Source organism: Eulemur rufifrons, chromosome 7 (assembly GCF_041146395.1).
Source record: "Eulemur rufifrons isolate Redbay chromosome 7, OSU_ERuf_1, whole genome shotgun sequence".
Classification (NCBI taxonomy): domain Eukaryota; kingdom Metazoa; phylum Chordata; class Mammalia; order Primates; family Lemuridae; genus Eulemur; species Eulemur rufifrons.
Genome location: NC_090989.1, coordinates 261,054,773 through 261,076,978, shown reverse-complemented (window position 1 = coordinate 261,076,978; position 22,206 = coordinate 261,054,773). Strand labels below are relative to the sequence as shown.

General features: G+C 40.1%; 1 protein-coding gene across 1 annotated transcript in view; it reads right to left on the bottom strand.

Moving 5' to 3' along the window:
• Window positions 1-617: 617 nt before the first annotated feature.
• The window catches only part of SLC44A1 (solute carrier family 44 member 1), a 166,917-nt gene continuing 145,328 nt past the window's right edge, over window positions 618-22,206 (bottom strand). Inside the window, exon 16 of the mRNA XM_069474519.1 lies at window positions 618-2,064. Within this exon, the coding sequence (XP_069330620.1) occupies window positions 2,050-2,064 (15 nt within the window). The 3' untranslated portion in view covers window positions 618-2,049. The remainder of the gene's footprint in view (window positions 2,065-22,206) is intronic.

Sequence of the window (22,206 nt, the reverse complement as noted above, 5' to 3'; positions counted from 1 at the left end):
AAAATAGTAAAATACTTTTTCTAAATACAATTGGATAGCATCTACTGTAGAAAACTAATTCATTTATAAATTTTTCTTTTGTTTGTACCTTATAGCTTGGGTGAAGTGGCATCACATATAAAAGCTCAGCCTGCCGTCCTATTATAAAATACAACACTGTCATGGTGTGAATGTTTATGTTTCCCCTAAAATTCATTTGGTGAGATCCTGAACCCCAAGGTGATGGTATTGGGAGGTGATTAGGTCATGGAGGTGGAGCCCCCATGAATGGGGTGAGTAAAATAGACCTGAGAGAAGCCCCTAATCCCTTCCACCATGTGAACAGGCAGCAAGAAAGCGCCATCTACAAACCAGGAAACAGGGCCTTACCAGACATTGAATCTGCTAGCACCTTGATCTTGAACTTCCCAGCCTCCAGAACTGTGAGAAATAAATTTCTGTTGTTTATAAGCTACCCAGTCAATTGTATTTTGTATAGCACCCCAAATGGACTGAGACAAACACCTGCAAGTAGTATATGTTTATTTTTCTGCTACATAAAACTGAATCAAAGACAAGAAAATAGGCTTTGAACTATAAACACAAATTTGGCATGATATCCTCATGATTAAAAAAAAGGGAAAAATGGAGTAGAAAGATTAGTAGGGGTCAAATTGTTATAGTCTTTGAATTCCAGGCTGAGGAGTTGGGATTTGAGCATATTATATGTGGGAGGCCACTTACATGCTTATGAGCAATGAGTTATTTTGGACACTTGATTTGGCAGGAGGAATAGGAAGGACATGAGTGGGAGGAGTCTGGGATGTGGAGTTGACCTGGGGACCCAGAGGCCTAGACTTCTCCCTTCTACTCTCTGCCCTTTCCCTGTCCTGGTTAGATCTCTACAGCCCTCCCAAACCCCAACTCCACCACCACCACCACCATTAGAATATAGTAATTATCTTTAGTATTTCAGTCAGATGGAAAAAATAATAAATTAGCATTCATGAAAACAGTTCTTCCAAAATCATTTAAAACAAGGGTTAGCAAAATTTTTCTGAAAGGGCCGGAGAGTCAATATTTTAGGCTTTGAGCGCCGTATGGTTTCTGTCACAACTATGCAACTGAGCTACTGTAGAGCAGAAGAAGCCATATTCATAAAGGACTGGGTGTGACTGTGTTCCCAATAAAACTTTATTTACAAAAATAGGCTGGGGGCTGGATTTGACTCACAGGTCATATTTAATCAACCCCTGATCTAAAATAACACTGTGTTATTTTTCTTAGAAAATAATTCTGTGATTCTTCTGTGCCTCTAAAGACTCCTTGATCCTCCATCTCAGACACTTCCCATACACACACCCTGCCATCCTTACCCCTGTTCATGAGTGGAAATAATACTAGTGATAATAAGATGGGGTAATTATCTCTGGAGCAAGAATAAGTAAAACAGTGTTAGAGTGGAGGGGCTTTGTAGTTAGATCTAGATTTGAATTCTGACTCTGGCAACTGTGTGGTCTAACACAGCACACAACCTCCCTGAGCCTCCATTTCTTCACAGGCAAGATGGAGATGATAGGTGTAACCTTACAAAGCTTTTGTGAAGTTTAAATGGATGTAAAGCACCCAGCCTAATGCCTGGCATGGAACAGGCACTCAATAAATAGTGCTTATTAACCCACACTGACTCTATAAATAGCAGAGTCAGAGAGGACAGATTCAGCTTGAACTAGAATTTCATGGTGGATCCAGCCTGCAGGCCAGTACTGGCACTAGAGTGAGAAGAGGGACTCGCTTAAACATACACGAGGCTAGAGAGAAAGCAACAGTAAATCTGAAGACACTGCTGCAAGACAGGTTTGTATCAAACACTTTTGATGAATCATTTATTAGACAGCCTCACTGTACCAAATCCACTTGGCTGTTGGTGGCTTGGGAACCTCCGTTGCATGCTTTCATTGAAGTAATAAGATCCTCCTCTTCTTCCGCAGACTCTCAACAGCTGGTGAGTGGGAGAACTTCGTGTAAACAACCTCCTCTGGGTTCATTCTTCCGGGCTCATGAGACCAGTCACCTTTTCTTCAGCTGAAAAGTCAACACATCAAGAAAATGAATGCTTTTCCCCTAGGGGAACATAACACAATGAGAGGCAATCGATAGGGATCATCTTTAGAGAAAACATTATGAAACGTAAGAAGGCTACACACACACACACACACACACACACACACGCTTAGATTAACAAATTTTAAAAGATATCTGAGAGAGGCTGGGTTCCAATCCTAATTCTACCCCCTTATCAGCTGTGTATTTATGGGCAAGTTATTTAACTTCTGTGCTTACATTTCCCTGTGCATAAAACAGAGATAATCATGGTTTCTTTAGGGCTGTTGGGAAGATTAAATACATTAATAATTACAAAGTCCTTAGAACAGTGCCAGACACATGGTAAGGAAGGCTAGGTTAGTGCTTGCCATTATTGGCATTATTATTATTCTTTGAGAAGGAGGCTTTTATAATAGAATAGCCGAACTGAGTAGAACAAACCCATACTGAGTCCAATTTCAAGCTAATCTGAAAAATCTGATTCTACGGTGCTCTCAAAAACACAAACCTAAAATTCAAACGAAACTTCGAATTTCTCATTCCTGCGATTCAGTTGGCCGTGGGACAGGTCAGACCAGGATATTGGGTGTTCCCGTAGTTTGGTTCCATTCAAGGAACGGAGACTGAGTAATGAACTGAAGGTAATGACTATACTGTGGCTCTGTAAAAGGATATCCTTATTCCCAGGAAACACACACTGAAGTATTCGGGGCTAAAGGGCAATGATGTTTGCATAGTATTCTCAAATGATTCAAAAGTATTAGGTGTATACACACACGTACATTTATATATATATAGAGAGAGAGAGAGAGAGAAAGAGCAAATGGAGTAAAATAAATGTTTCACAATAGGTATAAAAATATGTAACATACGGTGTTCTATATATCATTCTTATTCTTACAGCTTTCCTATAAATTTGAAATCATTTCCAAATGAAAAGTTTTCAAAAACCCATTAGGATGGCTTAAAAATTTTCAAATAAGTGTAGGCTCATCTTGACCATCAGAACAAGCACAGGGCCACTGCAGGACAAGCAGAGGTGACAAGACACAGTCCTGACCATAAGATGCCAGGAGAGCTTGGACTTGGAACAAGGGGGCACGAAGTTGTTCCGTGATTCAAATATCTAAGGGAGTCAAGCTAAGATCTCCTCTATACCTGTCTCCATGATAGGCTCTGCTTGTCCCCAGGTGCTTAAAACAAGTTGTATGTGGCACTAAGAATCATGTTGCTTGAAACCCTTACCAGAAATCTCATTTTAGGATTTTAGTCTTGAGGCTTTAGATTCACATGCAAGTTACTGCCTTCTTGCTGATCCCCCAGCCGCAGCCTCAGATTTCTTCCCAACTGCAATCCATTTGGCAAACTGCAGCTAGATAAATCCCTAAATCATTGCTTTCGCTACATCAGTTTCTCACTCAAGAAATTACAATGCCCTCCTATTCTCCATGGCACCTCGTCTAAGCCTGGCTGTCTCATCAGTTCCATTTTTATGATTTTACATATTTTGGCTTGCAGTTTCCACTTTCATGATTTTTCCCCACCACTGAAAATAACAGGACCTATGATTAGACTGACATCTGATACTGGTTGTCGCTTAGTTACAGTCACATGGTCTGGACTCTAGGCTTATGCCAAAGTTGTGATTGTCTAACAGAGTTGTGATTTGTCTGGTAAAAGTTCTTTCCTCCTATTTTTTTTTTAAATTTAAATAAACTATTTAATTTTAGAATAGTTTTATGTTTAAGTTGCAAAGATAATACAGAGAGCTCCCACCTACCTCACATCTAGTTTCCCCTCTTGCCAACATCCTACATCACCACATTTGTCATAATTAGTGAACCAACATTGGTACATAGCTATTAACTAAACTCCATACTTTATTCGGATTTCATTAATTTTCCCTACTGTCTTTTTCTGTTCTAAGAGTCCACCTAGGAGACTATATTACATTTAGCTGTCTTCCTATTTTTAAATTTTAAAATGTTATTTAAAAAGCAAAATGCAGCCCTTAAAACTAAAGTGCATAGTCTGATGAGTGAGATTTCATGTGACACTTTAATGCTATATCTTTCCCACTGCCCCCGAACATAAAAAACAGCATAATCTAGTTCATCCCAAGGAGTGATTAGAACACTCACTTCAAAGCTTTCTGACTTTTCTCTTTGTGTCAGATACCTTGGGAGGCCAGAACATCCTTCAAAGTTCAAGGCTACATCTAATTAGCTGGACAAAGAAAGTTTTGTTTTTTATATGATATCAAGAATTATTTCAATGTTGAATCCCCTGGAATAAGTCTCTAATTCTATCTTTTTCATTCTTATTCTAACTCTACTTTCTGAGAGATTTCCTCAAATTCATCTTCCAACCCTTCCACTGAGTTTTATATTTTTTTATATTTTTAATTTTCAAGAGTGTCTTTTGGTCCCTTGAGTCTTCCTCTTTTAAATAGTGAACTATTTTCATGAATACAATCTTTTCTATTATTTATCTGAGTTTAGTAAGTTAAAAAAAAATGTCTCCCTCTACCTTACAGTCTGTTTCCCCCTAGTTGTTTTGTTATTGTTGTTGTCGTCTTTCTCTTTGTTTTGGTTTCTTCCACAGTAGAGGCTTGCCCCACGGACTGGTAATTCTTATTTAAGAATGGAGTACTAAAACTAATTGGAAGATTTTTTCATTTGTGGGTCATTAAAATGCTTCATTATAGAGTGACCTAACTGGGCTGTTAGTTTGAGAACCACCCCCCCGCCCCCGACGTTGGCATCTTTGGGTATTTTCCTTTGGGGGGTGGTCAGATTCCCCAGAGAATAATTTTCCCGTTTCCTGCCTGTTGGGTGAAGGTCTGGTTGCTAGAATTCTGGGAGCTAGGAGAGGGAGGAAGGCTGCAGGTTTTCTACTTTCAGCATACAGGCTTTTCCTTAATCCCCCTGATTTAGTATGGTACCCCTGTTTCTGCTCTGTCTTAACCTCTTCCGAGAATACCCCTCTAGTTGTCTGCTGGGGATGAGAAGGGGCAGTTGCCCAACTATACAGAGTAGGGGATGGTGTCTGGAAGACTTTTATTTTTTAAAATGCCTTTCTGAAATTTAGTTATAACTTAAATACATTAAAGTGCACAAATCTTAAGCACACATGGCCAATGAATTTTTGCACATGTATATACCCATGTAACACCATCCAGATCAACATGTAGAATATTTCCAGCACCCAAGAAGGCTCCCTCATGCCCCTTCCCAAATTGCTCCCTAAAGTAACCACTATTCTGACTTCTTTCGCCATAGATTAGTTTTCCTGCTCTTGAACTTGATTGAAATGGAATCATACTACTATACTTTTTTGTGTCTGGCTTTTTTTCAACATTGTGTTTGTGAGATATGTTCATGTTGTTTCAAGTTAGCTATAGTTCATTCTTTTTCATTTCTGTGTAGTATGCCATTGTATGAATATACTATAATTTATTTATCCATCCTACTGTTTTTGGACATTTGAGTCATTTCCAGTTTGGGGCTATTATAAGTAATCCCTCCATGAACATTCTTGAACATGTCTTTTGGTGCACATGTGTGTACATTTCTGTTGGGTACATACCCAGGAGTGGACTTGCTGAGTCTTATGATATATATTTATTTTTAGCTTTAATCAATACAGCCAAAGAGGTTTCCAGTGTGCGTGTACTGATTTATTTTCCCATGAGTAGTGTACGAGAGTTCCAGTTACTTCACAATCTAGGCAAAACTTTTAATTTTAGTCATTTTGGTGGGGGTGTGGTGGTATTTCATTGTGTTTTAATTTGCATGTCCTTGATAACTAAAGATGTTAAGCATCATTATATGTGCTCTATCCTCTTGGCTATGCTCTTTTGTTAAGTGCCTGCTTGAGTCTTTTATCCATTTGGGTTGCATGTCTTTTTCTTATTGATTTGAAGAAGTTCTTTATAAATTTTAGGTAGGAGCCCTTTATAAAATATGTGTTTTGCAAATATCTTTTTCTAGTCTGTGGCTTGCCTTTTCTCTCTTTTGATGGTGTCTTTCAATGAACAGAAGTTTTCAATTTTTATAAGGTCAAATGGAAGACTCGATTTTTAACAACTTAAAAAGGAATAAATTTATTTAGAAGTCTGGGCTATCTTTCTGAGCTTGCTGTATAATACACTGTAGTAGAAATTGTGCTGAGCAGAAAACCATCTTTGTTCCAGGGTTCAGCGTTATGCTTCTTGTGCCAGCTGTCATCAAGATTGAACATTACCAGACACAAACTATGCCATGCTATTCTAGGATCCCTGGCAGTAGTAAACAGGAAGAGAGAGATCCATCTTGCATCGTTATAGCAGAACATATTGCAACAAAGCGTTGGTCCCTAAAGACTGAAGGATGAAGCTTCCAGGCCCAGGGTATAATTGTCTCTGCCCCCTTCTTTATAATTTGCTTGTTAATAACTTAATATTTTGTATGAGTTTTCTGCACTCCTACAGATGCCTCTCCACCCCCACCTTCAACAAAGCCAAACAGAAAGACTGATCATTCTATTATACACAAATGATAAGGTTTTATTACCTTTAATAAGAGGGCTTGAAGAGATAGTTGACCTACTAGCTAATTAGGGACAAAGAGAAGGGCTATAAATCAACTGTTCAAAAACCACGCCACCGATCAACAGTTTTTGACCTATAAAAAATGGTAATTTCATATAATCAACTTACTGTCTTTGGTAACTTTGCTGCAAATAGTTTATGTTGAAAAAATATGAAGAAATAAAAGTCCTCAAATCAAAGCTGCTCTGTGGCGCACATCACAGAGTAGGGACTCAACAGTGTGAATTTCAGGATGCTGAGATGGGTGTACAGAGTTATACCTGCCTAAAAATTACTAGGCTTCACATTCTTTTAGCCAAGCTATGTGGATTGAAATTTGGACCTTATTTGTCTCTAAGGAGACTCTGGGAGCAGATCAGAATTATACTGTCTTTTCAGGTGTATACCCTTCGTAGGATCCTCATGTCTCAGAAGAGGATGTCAATCTCTTATTCATGACAGATGACAGGTAAAAAGCATGAGCCAGTGTTCAACTATACTCCAAGCACTTGTTAGAGAATAAAATGTATTCATTTCACTCCACTCCATCAAAAGCTCAACTAAGACATTTAGACCAATGGATTTTCAAGTCTAGAAATAAACCCATACATTTATGATCAATTGATTGTGACCCTGACAAAGTGCCAAGACCATTCAATTGGGAAAGAATAGTCTTTCAACAAAGGGTGGATGGGACAATTGGATATCCATAGGCACATGAAGAAAGTTGGACACCTACCTCGCTCCATTTACAACATAGACAAAATTAACTCAAAATAGATCAATGACGTAAATGTACGAGCTAAAATTATAAAACTCAGAAGAAAACTTAGGGCTAAATCGTTGTGATTGGGCTATGGTTTCTTAGATATGATAACAAAAGAACATGTAATCAAGGAAAAGATAGGTAATTTGACTTCATCGAAATTAAAAACTTTTAGCTTCAAAGGAAGTGAAAAGATACCCCAGGCCAAGCTGGGGGCGATGGCTCACGCCTGTAATCCCAGCACTGTAGGAGGCCGAGGTGGGAGGCTCGCTTGAGCTCAGGAATTCAAGACCAGTTTTAGCAACAGCAGAGAACTGTCTCCACAAAAAATAGAAAAATTAGCCATGCTCCGTGGTGCGTGCCTGTAGTCCCAGGTACTCTGGAGTGGAGGCTGAGACAGGAGGATCATTTGAGCCTTTGAGCCCAGGAGTTTGAGGCTGCAGTGAGCTATGATGACACCACTGCACTCTAGCTGGAGCGACAAGAGCAAGACAATGTCTCAGAAAAAAAAGGGGAGTTGGGGGAAGAAAGAAAAAAAAGGAAAAGAAGACCCAGAGAGTGGGAGAAAGTAGTTGCAAATCATATATCTGATAAGAGTCTAGTACCCAGAATATGTAAAGAACTCTTACACTCAACAAAAAAGAAGACAACCCAATTAAAAAATGGGCAAAGTACTTGAATAGACATTTCTCTAAAGAACATATACAAATAGCCAATAACACGAAAAAGTGCTTAACATCAGTAGTCATTAGGAAAATGCAAAATAAAACCCCAATGATGTTGGTGCATGCCTGTGGTACCAGCTACTCCCTACTTTAGAGGTTGAAGCAGGAGGATCGCTTGAGCCCAGGAGTTTTCAGCTATAGCGCACTATGCCGATCGGGTGTCTGCACTAAGTTTGGCACCAATAGGGTGCCCTCCCAGAGCGGGAAACGACCAGGTTGCCTAAGGAGGGGTGAACCAGCCCAGGTAAGAAACAGAGCAGGTCAAAACGCCCGTGCTGATCGGCAGTGGGATTGTGTCTGTGAAGAGCCACTACACTCTAGCCTGGGCAACAAAGCAAGACCCCATGTCTTAAAACAAATCAAAAACAAAACAAACAAACAAACAAAAAAACCACAATGAGATACCACTTCACACCCACTAGGATGGCTATAATCAAAAAGATGGAAAATTACACATGTCAAAGATGTAGAGACATTAGAACCCTTACACATTGCTATTGGGTATGTAAACTGGTGCAGCTGGTGTGTAAAACAACTTAGCATTCCCAGAAAAGTTAAATAGAGGGTTACCATATGACCTAGTGAGTCCACTCCCAGGTATATACTCAAAGAACTGAAAACATATGTCCACACAAAAACTTGTACACAGATGTTCCTAGCAGCATTATTTATGATAGCTAAAAGGTGCAAACAGCCTAAATATCCATCGACTGATCAATGGATAAACAAAGTGTAGTATATTGCACAATAGAATATTATTCAGCCATAAAAGGGAATGAAATACTGGTACGTTAAAACATGGTCAAACCTTGAAAACACTATGCTAAGTGAAAGAAGCCAACAAAAAAGTCTACCTATTGTATGATTTCTTTCACATGCAATGTTCAGAATAGGCAAATCTATAGAGAAATAAAGTAGAATAGTGGTTGCCAGGTGCTGGGTGAGGGGAATAGGCATTGACTACTTGCTAAAAGACATGGGGTTTATTTTTGGGCCAATGAAATGTTCTGGAGTTCGATGATGGTCATGGTTGCACAGCTTTGTGAATATGCCAAAAAACATGAATTATACACTTTAAAATGGTGAATTTTACGATATGTGAATAGTATCTCAATTTTTAAAAAGAGAAAGAAAATAACTACGAAAAACTTTGGTAAGAAATGATTGACCTCCACATGATAAGAACTGTAATTAGGTAATTAGGGTATACATATTAAATTATCAAATTAAATTACATAACTAATAGTCTTCTAATTAAAATTACACAGACTTTTTTGACAGACAACAGTTAATGAGTGATTTTATATGTCAAAGGATAATAAGTGTAATATAGAAAAATAAAGGATATTAACCTAGACAAGGAATGTAGTGCTGGTGTTATTATTTTACATAAGTAGTTCATGGATGGCCTCACTGATGAGGTAACATTGTTACTAAGAATGGACACAAGTGAGGGCATGAAACACTTGGAAGCAGGTGCAAAGGCCCTGAGGTATGCCTGGTATACACCAAGAACAGCAGGAGGCCAGGAGGTCCTATGGCTAGAGCAGAGTGAAGGAAGAGAGGGAGAGTAGCAGGGAATGAGTTGAGAACAGTAATAGGTGGGTGGGTGGGGTCGAATCATGTAGGGACTTCAAAATTTATTCTGAGTGAGATGGCAAGCCATTAGAGAGTTTTGAGCAGAGGACTGATGAGACCTGACTTGGATTTTAAAGAATGACCCTGACTCTTGTGTTGAAATAGTCAGTAGTGTGGCAAAGATATCCCTATAATAAAAAGATTATAAATAATCTAAAACTTTAATAATAAAATATTAATAAAATGAAATATACCTTCACTATTAAAAGTCATGTTTCTGAAGAATATTTAATGGCATGGAACATGTCTATTTTATATATATTCAGATATATGTATATAACTTTATATAATGTTAAATAGCAAGGGCAACATATGGAAATTTTTTTGTGTATGTATTTTATTATTTTACTATACTTCTGTGAAAATGGGTGAATATATGGATAATTACTACAGATAGAGGTGTGTAAATATATAAATAAGGCAGAAAATAAACACAAAAATCATAGAAGTAGTTATTCTGGTTACAGGGATGCAGCACAGTTTTTCTCTCTTTTCTGGATTTATTTGCTACATATTTTCAAATTAAAATGCATTACCTTAATAATCAGTGGCTCATGCCAGTAATCCTAATACTTTGGGAGGCTGAGGCAGGAGGATCATTTGAGGCCAGGGGTTTGAGACCAGCCTGAGCAACATGGAGAGACCCTGTCTATACAAAAAATAGAAAAATTAGCCGGGCATGGTGGTGTGCGCCTAAAGTCCCAGCTACTTGGGAGGCTGAGGCAGGAAGATCACTGCAGCCCAGTTGCAGTGAGCTATGATGATGCCATTGCACTCTAGCCAGGTGACAGAGCAAGACCCTGTCTCAAAAAAAAAAAAAAAAAAGCTCATTTCTTTTTATCCAATAAGCCATTCAAGTTCTAGGAATGCATCTTTAACAAAATGGGCAGAGATACAAACAAAGATTTCTATACAAAGATGATCACTGTAGCATTACTAATAATCCCTGAATTTTGAAAGGAAATTGCTAAATTCAATTGTAGGAGAATTATTGAATAGAATGTAGTACATTCAAATGAAAGAATATTATAAATTTATTGGTTCTGCTTTCAAGAAAATTTTAATACCATTGGGAAATTCTAATATATTATGTTACGGGGAAAACAGAAGATAGAAATTATTTAATATGTATCTTATTTACTAAAACCTTTTATATTTAATATGACCTGAATTAAATAATAAATAGATAGATATACACACACCACACACATGCACACACACACACAGGAGAATTAGTAGTTATTATTTTTGGGTAATGGGAATACTATTTTGTCATACTTGCGTATTTGGGGTTGCATTTTTAACTTTGTTATAACTGATATTTTTTATTATCTGTAATGAACAAATGATTTTTTCAATCCATCTATGCATAGTCATCTTATTTATTTACTCATTTATTTGTTTATTTACCAATTCATCCACTTAATAATTTGTTTAAAGAGATTGGGCTTGAATTCAGGCTCTGGCAGATAATAATTGTGACTTTGGGCAAATTTCCAAATCTTCCCTAGCCTGTTTTCTTGTCTGTAAAATGGGAAGAACACCATCTACTCTGCAAGAGTAAATGAGGTAATGTATATCAAGACCCAGCACGATGACTCACTCATAAAAGGTGCTCAAGAAATAGCAGTGGATATTAGTTGATTATCATTATTTTTAAAAACAGAAAAAGATGCAAAGTAGTAGTGGGAAACTGAAAATGTGTGGGCAGAGACCTTCACATTCTCCCAGTCAGAGGAATTATTTAAATTATTATTTTAACACAAGAACTATAAAATTTATTACATGCTTGGGACTTAAAGAGAATGTAAATGTCAACGCAAAGCAAAGATCAAACAAAAAATATAGAACCTTAGGAATAATGCAAAGCGCCGAGTAACCCCAGGAAACCCTCCAGGGCGGCTTAATAACTAAGACATTGCCACCTTGCCACCTTGTGGAAGTAGTGGTGCATTACATGTTCCAGGGAATTTTATTTTGAAGCAATTTATATAGAAAGGCTGAACGACACAAAGATTCTTCTCTATGCCCGCATCACCCTGTTTGGATTATTCCAGTACTCCTCTACTAGTCTCCCATAGGACACTCTTGTCCCCCAAGCCATTCTCCTACACAGAACAGGCAGAATAAGCTTTCTAAAGTATAAATCAGGTCACGTTACTCCCACGGATTGAAAATACAACACACCTTGCATGGAAGGAAGGAAGGCCTCCAGCTCCATTTGTCCCAGCGTCACTGAGTGTGAGCCACGGTGACCATCTTGCAGTTCCTAGCAATTATCATATTAAGCATTTTCCCACCTCAGGGCTTTCAGATATGCTGTTCTGTTTGCCTAGAATGTTCTTCCCCAGCTTTCCACACGCCAAATCCTCTATCCTTCAAGTCCAAACTTTTCCCTCAGATGGACTGTCAGCAACCTCTATTATTTTCTCTCATAGCATCCTATTCTTTTCATGGCACTTACCACAAATTATGCTTATGTGTTTTTTCCTGTTTATTTGTTAAATGCCTGTTTCCCCCATCAAATTGTAAGCACCATGTTCAACGATGTACATACCAGAGCTTAGACCTGTATAGTGCAATAGTAAACCTGTGCAATCTACATAATGAATACCATTTAGTCAATAAAAATAATGTTTTTGGTGGGTATTACTGACATAGAAAATGGTACATGACATAATTTTGAGTCAAGAAAACAGATTCTGGCCGGGTGTGGTGGCTCACACCTGTAATCCTAGCACTTTGGGAGGCCGAGGCGGGCCTGTTTGAGCTCAGGAGTTCCAAACCAGCCTGAGCAAGAGCAAGACCCCGTCTCTACTAAAAATAGAAAGAAATTATATGGACAACTAAAAATATATACAGAAAAAATTAGCCGGGCATAGTGGTGCATGTCTGTAGTCCCAGCTATTCGGGAGGCTGAGGCAGGAGGATCCCTTGAGCCCAGGAATTTGAGGTTGCTGTGAGCTTGATGCCTGGGAACTCTATCCCAGGCAGAAAGAAAGAAAACAGATTCTATGGTAATATAATCCAATTTTGTTTTTAAAATGTGAATATATATTACATATATTTACGTATATATTCCACACATATGGATGTTAAAAAATCTTCAAGGTGTTACAGTGGTTATCTAGGTTAGAAATTTGTGAGTGTAGTTTATTTTCTTATTTTTGCTTATCCTTTAAAACACTGATTGTTTATAACCTTTGTAGCTGTCATAGTTGGATTTGAGCTATAGTGGAATCATATCTCATGTCCGAGTGGGAGAGCACCAATAATCAGCAGTGAACATTGCATCCCTGGTAGCTGCTCACATCTGTGGGGTCTGAGGCAAGAGGACACATGGAAGACCCTGCTCCCATGCTCTTCCCACCCTTGTTCCAGCCCACACCATGAGGGGCCTCTCACACTCACCTGTGGACACTTGAGCCCACAAGTCCAAGCTCCACCTGCCACAGTCACAGCCAGTATGCACACTCAGGAGGAAGTACCTGGAGAAGAGACCCATACAGGCCTTCTCTGGGGAGGGAGTTCTAGGGTCTGGGGTTTCTGGCAGGTGGTCTTTGGCTTAGGGTGGACACACCCCCTTAGTCCTGTGGACTCCTTGACCTGTAGTAGGAGGAGGGGAAAAGCAGGGGCACTGGTGTTCAAGGTCAAAAGGTCATTGTGATTGCATCTAACCAAAATTAACTTTGACAAATCTCTTAAATCATCCATAAAGTATAGTACTGTACATATGCTTTATGCATGCGACTCTATATGATTGTTTCCTAATTCTTCCTTGTCCATGTTTCTCCATGGCTCTTGGTTAATTTCATCTTCCTTGATGTTGGCAGAGTCAACACCCACCTACCTGGCTACTTGAACAATGTGTTTCCTTCTGTATCCATGGTGAGTAAACCCTTAAGAGCATTCATACTTTCTTTATACATTGGCTTTTAGGCTTGATGGCATCTATTACTTGCTTAAGTTAAAGCATCTGTAAGATAACTCTGTATAGTTTGGAAAATGATAGGACTTGGAATGACAGGTTGAAAGAGAGGGAGGGAAATTAGTGTGCTTCTAGGTTTTCAGCTTGAGCAACTGGTTTAACAATGGTGCTATTTACTGAGAGGGAAAAGGTTAGGAGAAGACCAAGCATAGATGTACCATAATTCATTCACCTGATTCCCTATTGTTGGACATTTATGTTGGTGGCAGTATTTTATAATCAGGAACAATACTCCGAGTTGTGGCAAAATCTTTTCACATATCCTTAATTTCATAACATAGAATTGCTGGGTAAAGGCTGTGCACATTCTTGAGATTTTTAATGCACAAAGTCAAATGACTTTTAAAAGAGCTGTTTCTTCACACAACATTAGAGTAGACTTTTAATACTCAATTTCTAACTCTTCCTCCCATCTCCCTCCCCTCTCTCCCATTTTTCTTTTGTCCATTCAATAACTAAACTTTTAAGTACCTACTATGATCCACACAGGGCCTGACTTGGGAGATGATTAGGGAGAAGGAAGAGCTATGAAAAACTCGAGAGTTTTGAATTTGGGTAACATGGATATCCTGCCCAAAAACTTGCTTGACTCAGGGTAACAGGCCAGATAAGTTAAAATTTCTTCTTCATTTAAGTTGGTGATGCTACTCTGAGAGTTTGGAAGAAGAAATGTTTAACTTTGTGCAGACCACAAGTAGGATGCTCAGACCAGGCTTTGCCCCAAGGAGTTTAGAGACTAGCATTTTACAATGAGTTTTTAAAATATTATGGAAATTTGGCTCCCTTAGCCAATGACCACATCCATTCTCCATCCCATGAGGCAGGATTGCCCTACCCAGGGGGCTGTCTCCTGGCAGCCGATAGGGAAGGATGGAACAGGAGATCCAAGGTCAGGGTGGGAGTCCCCCAGCATGAGGGCCTCCCTGTACAGTGGGGCCAACTTCTACCCTCTTGATCTAAGAGGAAATTTCATACTACTTGGCTTGAGCTCCTAACTTGCTAGGCGTAACTCTGACCTTGAGGGAAAAACAGGAGTTGGTGGACTTCCTTATTGTTGTAACTCAGGTAGCAGAGTCTAGCCAACAACATCTCCTCTCCTCTCCACTGGCCCTCAGTGAAGATGTGAGCACGCACAGCACCACATTCACTCCTAGCAGAGGCCCGAAGTTATTCGAACAGTTAAACCCCTATGTAAAGCTGGAAAATAATAACAAGGCACCTATGTGCTGAAGGAATGAAAAGGAGATTCCCAGAGTATTGTGAAGCTAATGTAAGACTTGGTTATGAGTGTTGTTGCTCTGTTTTCTGAACATGGGCTATTAACTCCTATAAGCCAGAACTCTGTTAAGGACTGTGGCTCTAATGCTTACTTAAATAACTCGATAGAGGGCCCCCCCCGCCCCCCGCAGCACTCCCCATCACACAGACCCCAGCTGTTCCGGGGGACTGAGCAAGGAGCACTGCGTGGAAGGTGCAAAGCAGCAGATTTTGTTCTCTAACCACCAGAGCAGCATCATGGAAACATGCTGCCTTCTAAAAGGACTTCTGAACTGGGTAGAAGGTAGGAATGACCAAATTAATTTTTATTAATAATTAATAGTTGGCAGTACCCGTATGTTTGGAGTTCCAAAGCAAACAAGAGGTTTCCTGAGTATAGGATGTTCAAACCCTCCAAATCCCAGATTGGGACATATGGTCTGTCCAAAGGTTTTTTACTCCTGACTTGTGTATTTCCCAAAAGATAGTATCTTTGTAAAACTATAATGAAGGTAGAATCCCCCTTTCTACCCTGTGGGCTTATTAAGCACTAAAATAAAAATTACTTTGAACCTGCTTTAAAATCCTTCGAGTACAAATAAGCAAGGTAATATTTCAGGATCATCATTGTCTCCCCATATCAGGCACCAGCTTTGTCTTGCAGCCACCCTTGGGCATCTGTGTTAGTGCTTTCCAGACATGTTAAAGCTTTGCAAATAGCCCATTTCCTACCATACATCTCTATGCTAATACTAGGGTTCTTGTCTTTTTCTTTTGTGGCTTTTCTTTTTTTTTTTTTTTTTTTTTTTTTTGAGACAGAGTCTCACTCTGTTGCCCAGGCTAGAGTGAGTGCCGTGGCGTCAGCCTAGCTCACAGCAACCTCAAACTCCTGAGCTCAAGGGATCCTCCTGTCTCAGCCTCCCGAGTAGCTGGGACTACAGGCATGCGCCACCATGCCCGGCTAATTTTTTCTATATATATTTTTAGCTGTCCATATAATTTCTTTCTATTTTTAGTAGAGGTGGGGTCTCGCTCTTGCTCAGGCTGGTCTCGAACTCCTGAGCTCAAACGATCCGCCCACCTCGGCCTCCCAGAGTGCTAGGATTACAGGCGTGAGCCACCGCGCCCGGCCTTTTGTGGCTTTTCAATCTTCTGTAACTCGGCTCTGTTTTGATTGTCATGTTCACTGCCAAAATTTGTTCAGTCACCATTTGCCAACATCTTGGCATTTCTAGAATAATTAAGCAAAGAGTAGATGAGTACAACAGAACAAAATATGTGCAATGGGGACTGTCCCCAAAAATGTTGTCCCTCTAGGTCAAAGATTAACTTTGGGCTAAATTTTTGAGAGTAATGTCCTTGAAGCCATTGACTTGGCTAATGAGCAAGAAACCACACTCTGTTGGGCCATATCTGATCATTAGAAAGTCACACTTTGGCAAGAGTGGCTGGGAGACCCTCTCCTGATTTGGGGCTGGGCCAGTCAGGCACCCGGTGCTTATCTGTACAGATGGGGCAGCCCAGCCCATAGGCCAGGAAAGCCTGGCTGTGGGGATCACGTCAGGGCTGTGGCCCGTGTCCAGCGGTGAGCAAATGTTGACAGGATTGAAGTGGCAAGGGGGCAGAAAGAGTGGGGAGCTGGTTAATGACTGTCAGACTCCACACCTGGAAGAGCTCCAGATCTTTACGGAGAGATTGGGACAGAAAATTTGTAAGCTGAGAAAAGTGCTCTTATTTAATTAACCTATTCCAGAGGTGAGCCCCAAAGGACAGCACAGAACAGCACGATCGAATGGCCGCCTTCCACCGTTGCAGTCTGAGGGCTGTGTGCTTCCCCGTCTTTTGATGGCTCACTGATATCAAGGGAAAGAGAAAAACAAGGGAAAGGACCTAACGTTTATTAAGGACCTGCTATGTGTTGGGCACTGGTCTCAGGATTTTATACACATTTTTCTTACTCAATCCTCCAAAGAAGGTATCATTAGCTCCTTTCGCCAGGTAAAGAAAGAGGAGAAGCAACTCACCCTATTGTAAAAAGCAACATGGAAATATATTCATTATCACTTATTACTTCAAAAGCATGTAAAATTATGCAGAAAACAGTGAATTGGTTTATTTCATGCCTCAGGTTCTGAATATGAACCAGTGCTCAATGTGTGGCCCCAGTAAGGACACCTATGGGATTTTCTGGGGTCTGTGTGATGGGGAGTGCTGGGGGGGGGATGTTGATGGGACAAGGAGAGGATGCAGTGCAGAAGCTCTAACATAAAAGGCACAGAAATTCAGCTCTGTCAAACATCTACACAAAAAGAAACCCTGTTAGAGCACTCAGGCCAAATCTGATTACTAGAATGCTAAGAGACTTTCCAAATGGAATGGGACTTCTTGTGTTGAATCTGCATGAAATTCTCAACAGATACAATCTTAACCAGGAATTTCTACTCAGTTGGATTTGACCACTCTCAGATAAATAGGATGTGCTATACTTTGTGCATTGATATTCCAGTGGAATAAACAATCTGATAAAAAGCAAATCTGAAATTTAAACCCTTCTGTGGTTAATCATTAGCTATAGGATAAAATCTAAACTTCTTGGCAGGTGAGTGAGTCCTGATCTGACTCCTTGGCCTCATCTCCCATCACAGCCTCACACTTTACAAGAGCAAATTACTTGGAGGTTACCCCTTTCCAAGGGCATACATCCCAAATGCTGTCTCACACCTCTATCTATGTCTCAGCACATACCAGCTTCTTCTGGAAACTTCAGACCTGGTAATGTCTGGATTTAGAAGAACCCCCCCCCCAACATTTTTTTTTTTTTAGACAGGGTCTTGCTCTGTAGCCCAGGCTGGAGTACAGGATAGCTCACTGCAACCTCACACCTGTGGGTTCAAGCAATCCTCCTGCCTCAGCCTCCCAAGTAGTTGGGACTATAGGCATGTGCCACCATGCCTGGCTAATTTTTTTTCTATTTTTTTGTAGAGACAGGGTCTCACTCTTAATGAAGCTGGTCTTGAACTCCTGACCTCAAGTGATTCTCCTGCCTTGGCCTCCCAAAGTGGTAGGATTTACAGGAAGAACAATTTTTTCCCAGGCCTCACCTTACTCCTTGGCCCCATCCCATGCCAATAGGATAAATTGTTCCCCTCTTGTTGCTTCTACATTCACACACTTCCATGGCTGCACTGGCCACAGCTACCCGCCTCCACCCCTGAACTGAGTGCCCCATGAGAGGAGGACTGGCATATAGTTGGTGCTCAGTAAAAGAGCCAATTTCATTAAGATACCATGGTATTATTTTTTTTTTCTTGCCTAGAGTCTTCAATGAGAGATGAGAATTGGCTTCTTATTATTTCCCTTATTATTTCCCTCAAAGAATAAATTCAGTAGTCAAAAAGTTCAGTAAAGCCTTTCAGAAGAAATCCAAATGAGCGTGAAATAGGAACACTTATTCTAAGAAATATGTAAGACTAAGAACAATATTCTTCAATTATATATTGATTCTACATGGAATCTAGTGAAAATAGGATACAAATACAACAGCTAGTGTCCCCCAGATACCTGGGGCTTTGGGGGAATTAATTGTCGCTCTTAGAATTCAAACATTAAAATGCAGCACTCTCAGTATTGTAGACCGGGTAAGAGAAAACACCTGTCGTTTTAGGAGTTGTTTGCTAATTGTTACTCAACCAGCAGGTGTCGCTAGAGACAAGCACATTTGCTACAGCTGCCATCTCAAGAATGAGTACTCCAAATCTGGCTCCCGCTGGAACTCCTTCCTTCTTGTAAGGTCCCGTCCCTCCCTGGAAACTTTAGCTGGAACAGCATGCATGTCCATAGTTCTCAACGTTTATTATGGAGGACAATACTTTAGGCGGGGTGGGAGTGTGGTAAAATGCTGATTCCTGCCCCCTAGCTCAGTAGATCTGGAATGGGACCCTGAGTGATTTCCATTTTAAGCGTCGCCCTTTTACCTTCCCCGCATTCCCTATTGCGAAGCACTTCGAGAAACACGGATTTGCATCCCATGTAGACTATGTAATATTATCTCATAGCCTCGACTCAGAGACAATCAGGCTGCGAAGCGACACATTTGTTCATTCATTCAACCACATCCATTGTGCCCTTATAGCTTGCCAGTTACCACTGGGCACCTTCACAAAGGCGTGCAGCTCATCCTCCTATCTCAGCCTTAAGATCATTGTCAAGGGATCAATCATAGAATTCAGTAAAGACTCAACCTTTCCTTTCTTATGTCCATCCCATCAAAGTACCTGGCTTCCACCATGAGAGGAAAAAGATATCCTTTTCTCATAAAGAGTTTTCATATATTTACAGAAATTCTGCCAATAAATTGATTCCTAATGGTTAGTTTATAGGATATAAACATTCCAATAATGTTAAGAATGAATCTTATTAATATTACTTTTTTTTTTTAGAGACAGGGTCTGGCTGTGTTGCCCAGGCTGAAGTGCAGTGCCTATTCACAGGTGTGATGGTCGTGCACTACAACCTGAACTCCTGGGCTCAGGTGACCCTCCCTCCTCAGCCTCTTGAATAGCTGGCACTGCAGGCCTGAGCCTGGCCTACTATGGCTTTAAACACAAACAAAAATAATAAATCCGTTAGTATCTGCAAATCAAAATGCCACTATATTTCACTTTAACTTTGTAAATCCACTTTAACTTTGTAAATCCAAGATACGCAAAAATTCTAGTAGTAAAAAAGTGGGATAAATTATATTGCTACAAATAAAACATAAACAAAAATTCCATTAGAAACTTAAAATTGCTATCATACGGTTACCCAGGGCAGTTGAGGGAGAGTGCATTCTTAGAAACTTTAGTGAAAATCATGCATCTCAATGCAGACTACAGCTAAAAAACATGAACTGTCCAGTGAAAACCTAGTATGCCCTAAGTCTACCTATTGCTTTTTAACTTTCTTACTATTAGAAATATTTTTTGCACTAGAATGGACTTTAAAGATCACAGTATCCAGACTTTCACTCTGTGCTCAATACTGCTTTACAACACGCCAGCCACACAGGTGCCCACCCAGCCTCCGCACGCATTCCTCCGTACTCAGGGGGATCACTTCCTGCCCTGGAGCTAAGTCCATCTTGATACTATTCCAGTTTTCAGAAAGTCTTCCTCACATCCTGTCTGGCAAGCAGGAAAGTCAGTGGCTCTACTAGAAAGTCCTTCCCCGCAGGACTTAGCATAGAGCCTGGGTTAGGACTGCATCTCAGCTTCATGTAACAGAAACCTATAATGATGGCTTAGACAAGGAAGGGAGTAATTCTCCTCACGTAACCCTGAGTCCAGAAGACAGCAAGCCCAAGTCTGGGAAGCTATGCAACAATGTCCTTCCGGAACCAGGCTCTTGCTACCTTTTGGTGCTGCCATCTTTAGCATATGGTTTTGTTCGTGCTTTTAAGATTCCTGCTGTTCCTCCAAGTATCACATGTGCATTTCCAGACAAGTCAAAGAAAGGGAAAACCAGGAGGATGGGCAGCACGTATATTGAGAAGGCAAAATTTTCTTGGAAATTCCCGTGTATATTTCAGCTACATCTCATTGGCTAGAACCATGTCACATGGCCATCTCGAGCCTCCAGGAAGTATGGGAAGAGCATATTTTTGTTAGGCACTTTGCTGACCAGAAGGGCATCTGGGTTATGAGGACGAAGGGCAGAATATCTATCAGGCAGAGCAATTAGCAGTCACTGCCACAGCCTGATAGTAGTAGGTGATGAATGCATGTTAATTGATGAAACAGAAATGGAAAATGTCTTTCCAACCATTCAGAACCATTTAGGGGCTCAGGACAAGATTATAGCAGCTCTTTTTTTTTCTATAACATCCCTTCAGATATTGGAATATAGTGATCACATCTTTTCCTTTTCTCCACCCCAAGATGTCTCTTTTCTCAGTAGATATCTTTTCCAGGCTTGTCTCAGAAAACACTCCGATTTGTTTATATCCCAGGTGCGGACTGACCGTTAAAAAGTGGTGCAGTTATCTCCTTCTTCCTGCTCTATACCATGTGGAAGCTATTACTGAACAGCTACCACAACAAGCACACATAGTGCCCAGACCTTGGTTTCTAAATATCAATTTCCGTTAAAAGGAACCAGGGCTCCTTGAAGACTTGGCTGATTACGGAGCTGAGACAGGGAAAGCACAAGATGAGCCTGGAACATCTGGATATATCAGTAAACAAGGAAGTACTCAAAGAATGACGGGGACAGGTCAAAAGTACAGGAGCCAGCATGAATGGGCTCTTATTGGCCAAATCGGAGATAATTTGAGCATAAAAATAAATGATAGTAACAGAAAAAAGTAAGAATCTGGGATTCAATAAATATTTGATGAATGAATAAATAAATGTGAGAGAGAAGGGAAAGCTCTTCCTTACAGTAGAATACTAACTAATAAATGTAGGAGGAATGATGAAATTAGAAAATTACTAAGCCCAGGAGTTTGAGGTTGCAGTGAGCTATGATGACGCCACTGCACTCTACCCAGGGCGACAGAGCAAGACTTTGTTTCAAAAAAAAAAAAAAAAGTGGCATGATTATAGCTAACTGTAACCTCTAATTCCTAGGCTCAAGAGATCTTTCTACCTCAGCCTCCCAAGTAGCTGGGACTACAGGTGCAGACCACCATGCCCAGCTAATTTATTTATTTATTTTTTTAGAGGGACAGTGTCCCACTATGTTGCCCAGCCTCCTCTGTGGTTTTGATAACAGATCAGGGAGTAATCTTATTAAGGAACACTTGTATATGATGAGTTTCTTCTTTCTTATTGCATTCAATATTCTCTTTATCAATAATTTGATAATAATCTGTTTTGGTGTGGATCTCTTTGATTTTATCCTACATGGCGTTTGTTGAGCTGCTTACACGCACAGATTCGTGTTTTTCATCAAATTTGAGAAGTTTTCTGCCATGATATCTTCAAATGTTCCTTCTGCTCCTCCCTTTCTCTCTCTCTTTATGGACTTCCATTATGTGTATGTTGGCATAGCTGATGGTGTCCCACAGTTCTCTTAGGCTCTGTTCATTTTTCTTCATTCTTTTCTCATTTACTCTTCAGACTGAATCATCTCAGTTGACCTGTCTTCAAATTTGGTGATTCTTTCTTCTGCCTGTTCAAATTTGCTGTTGAACCCC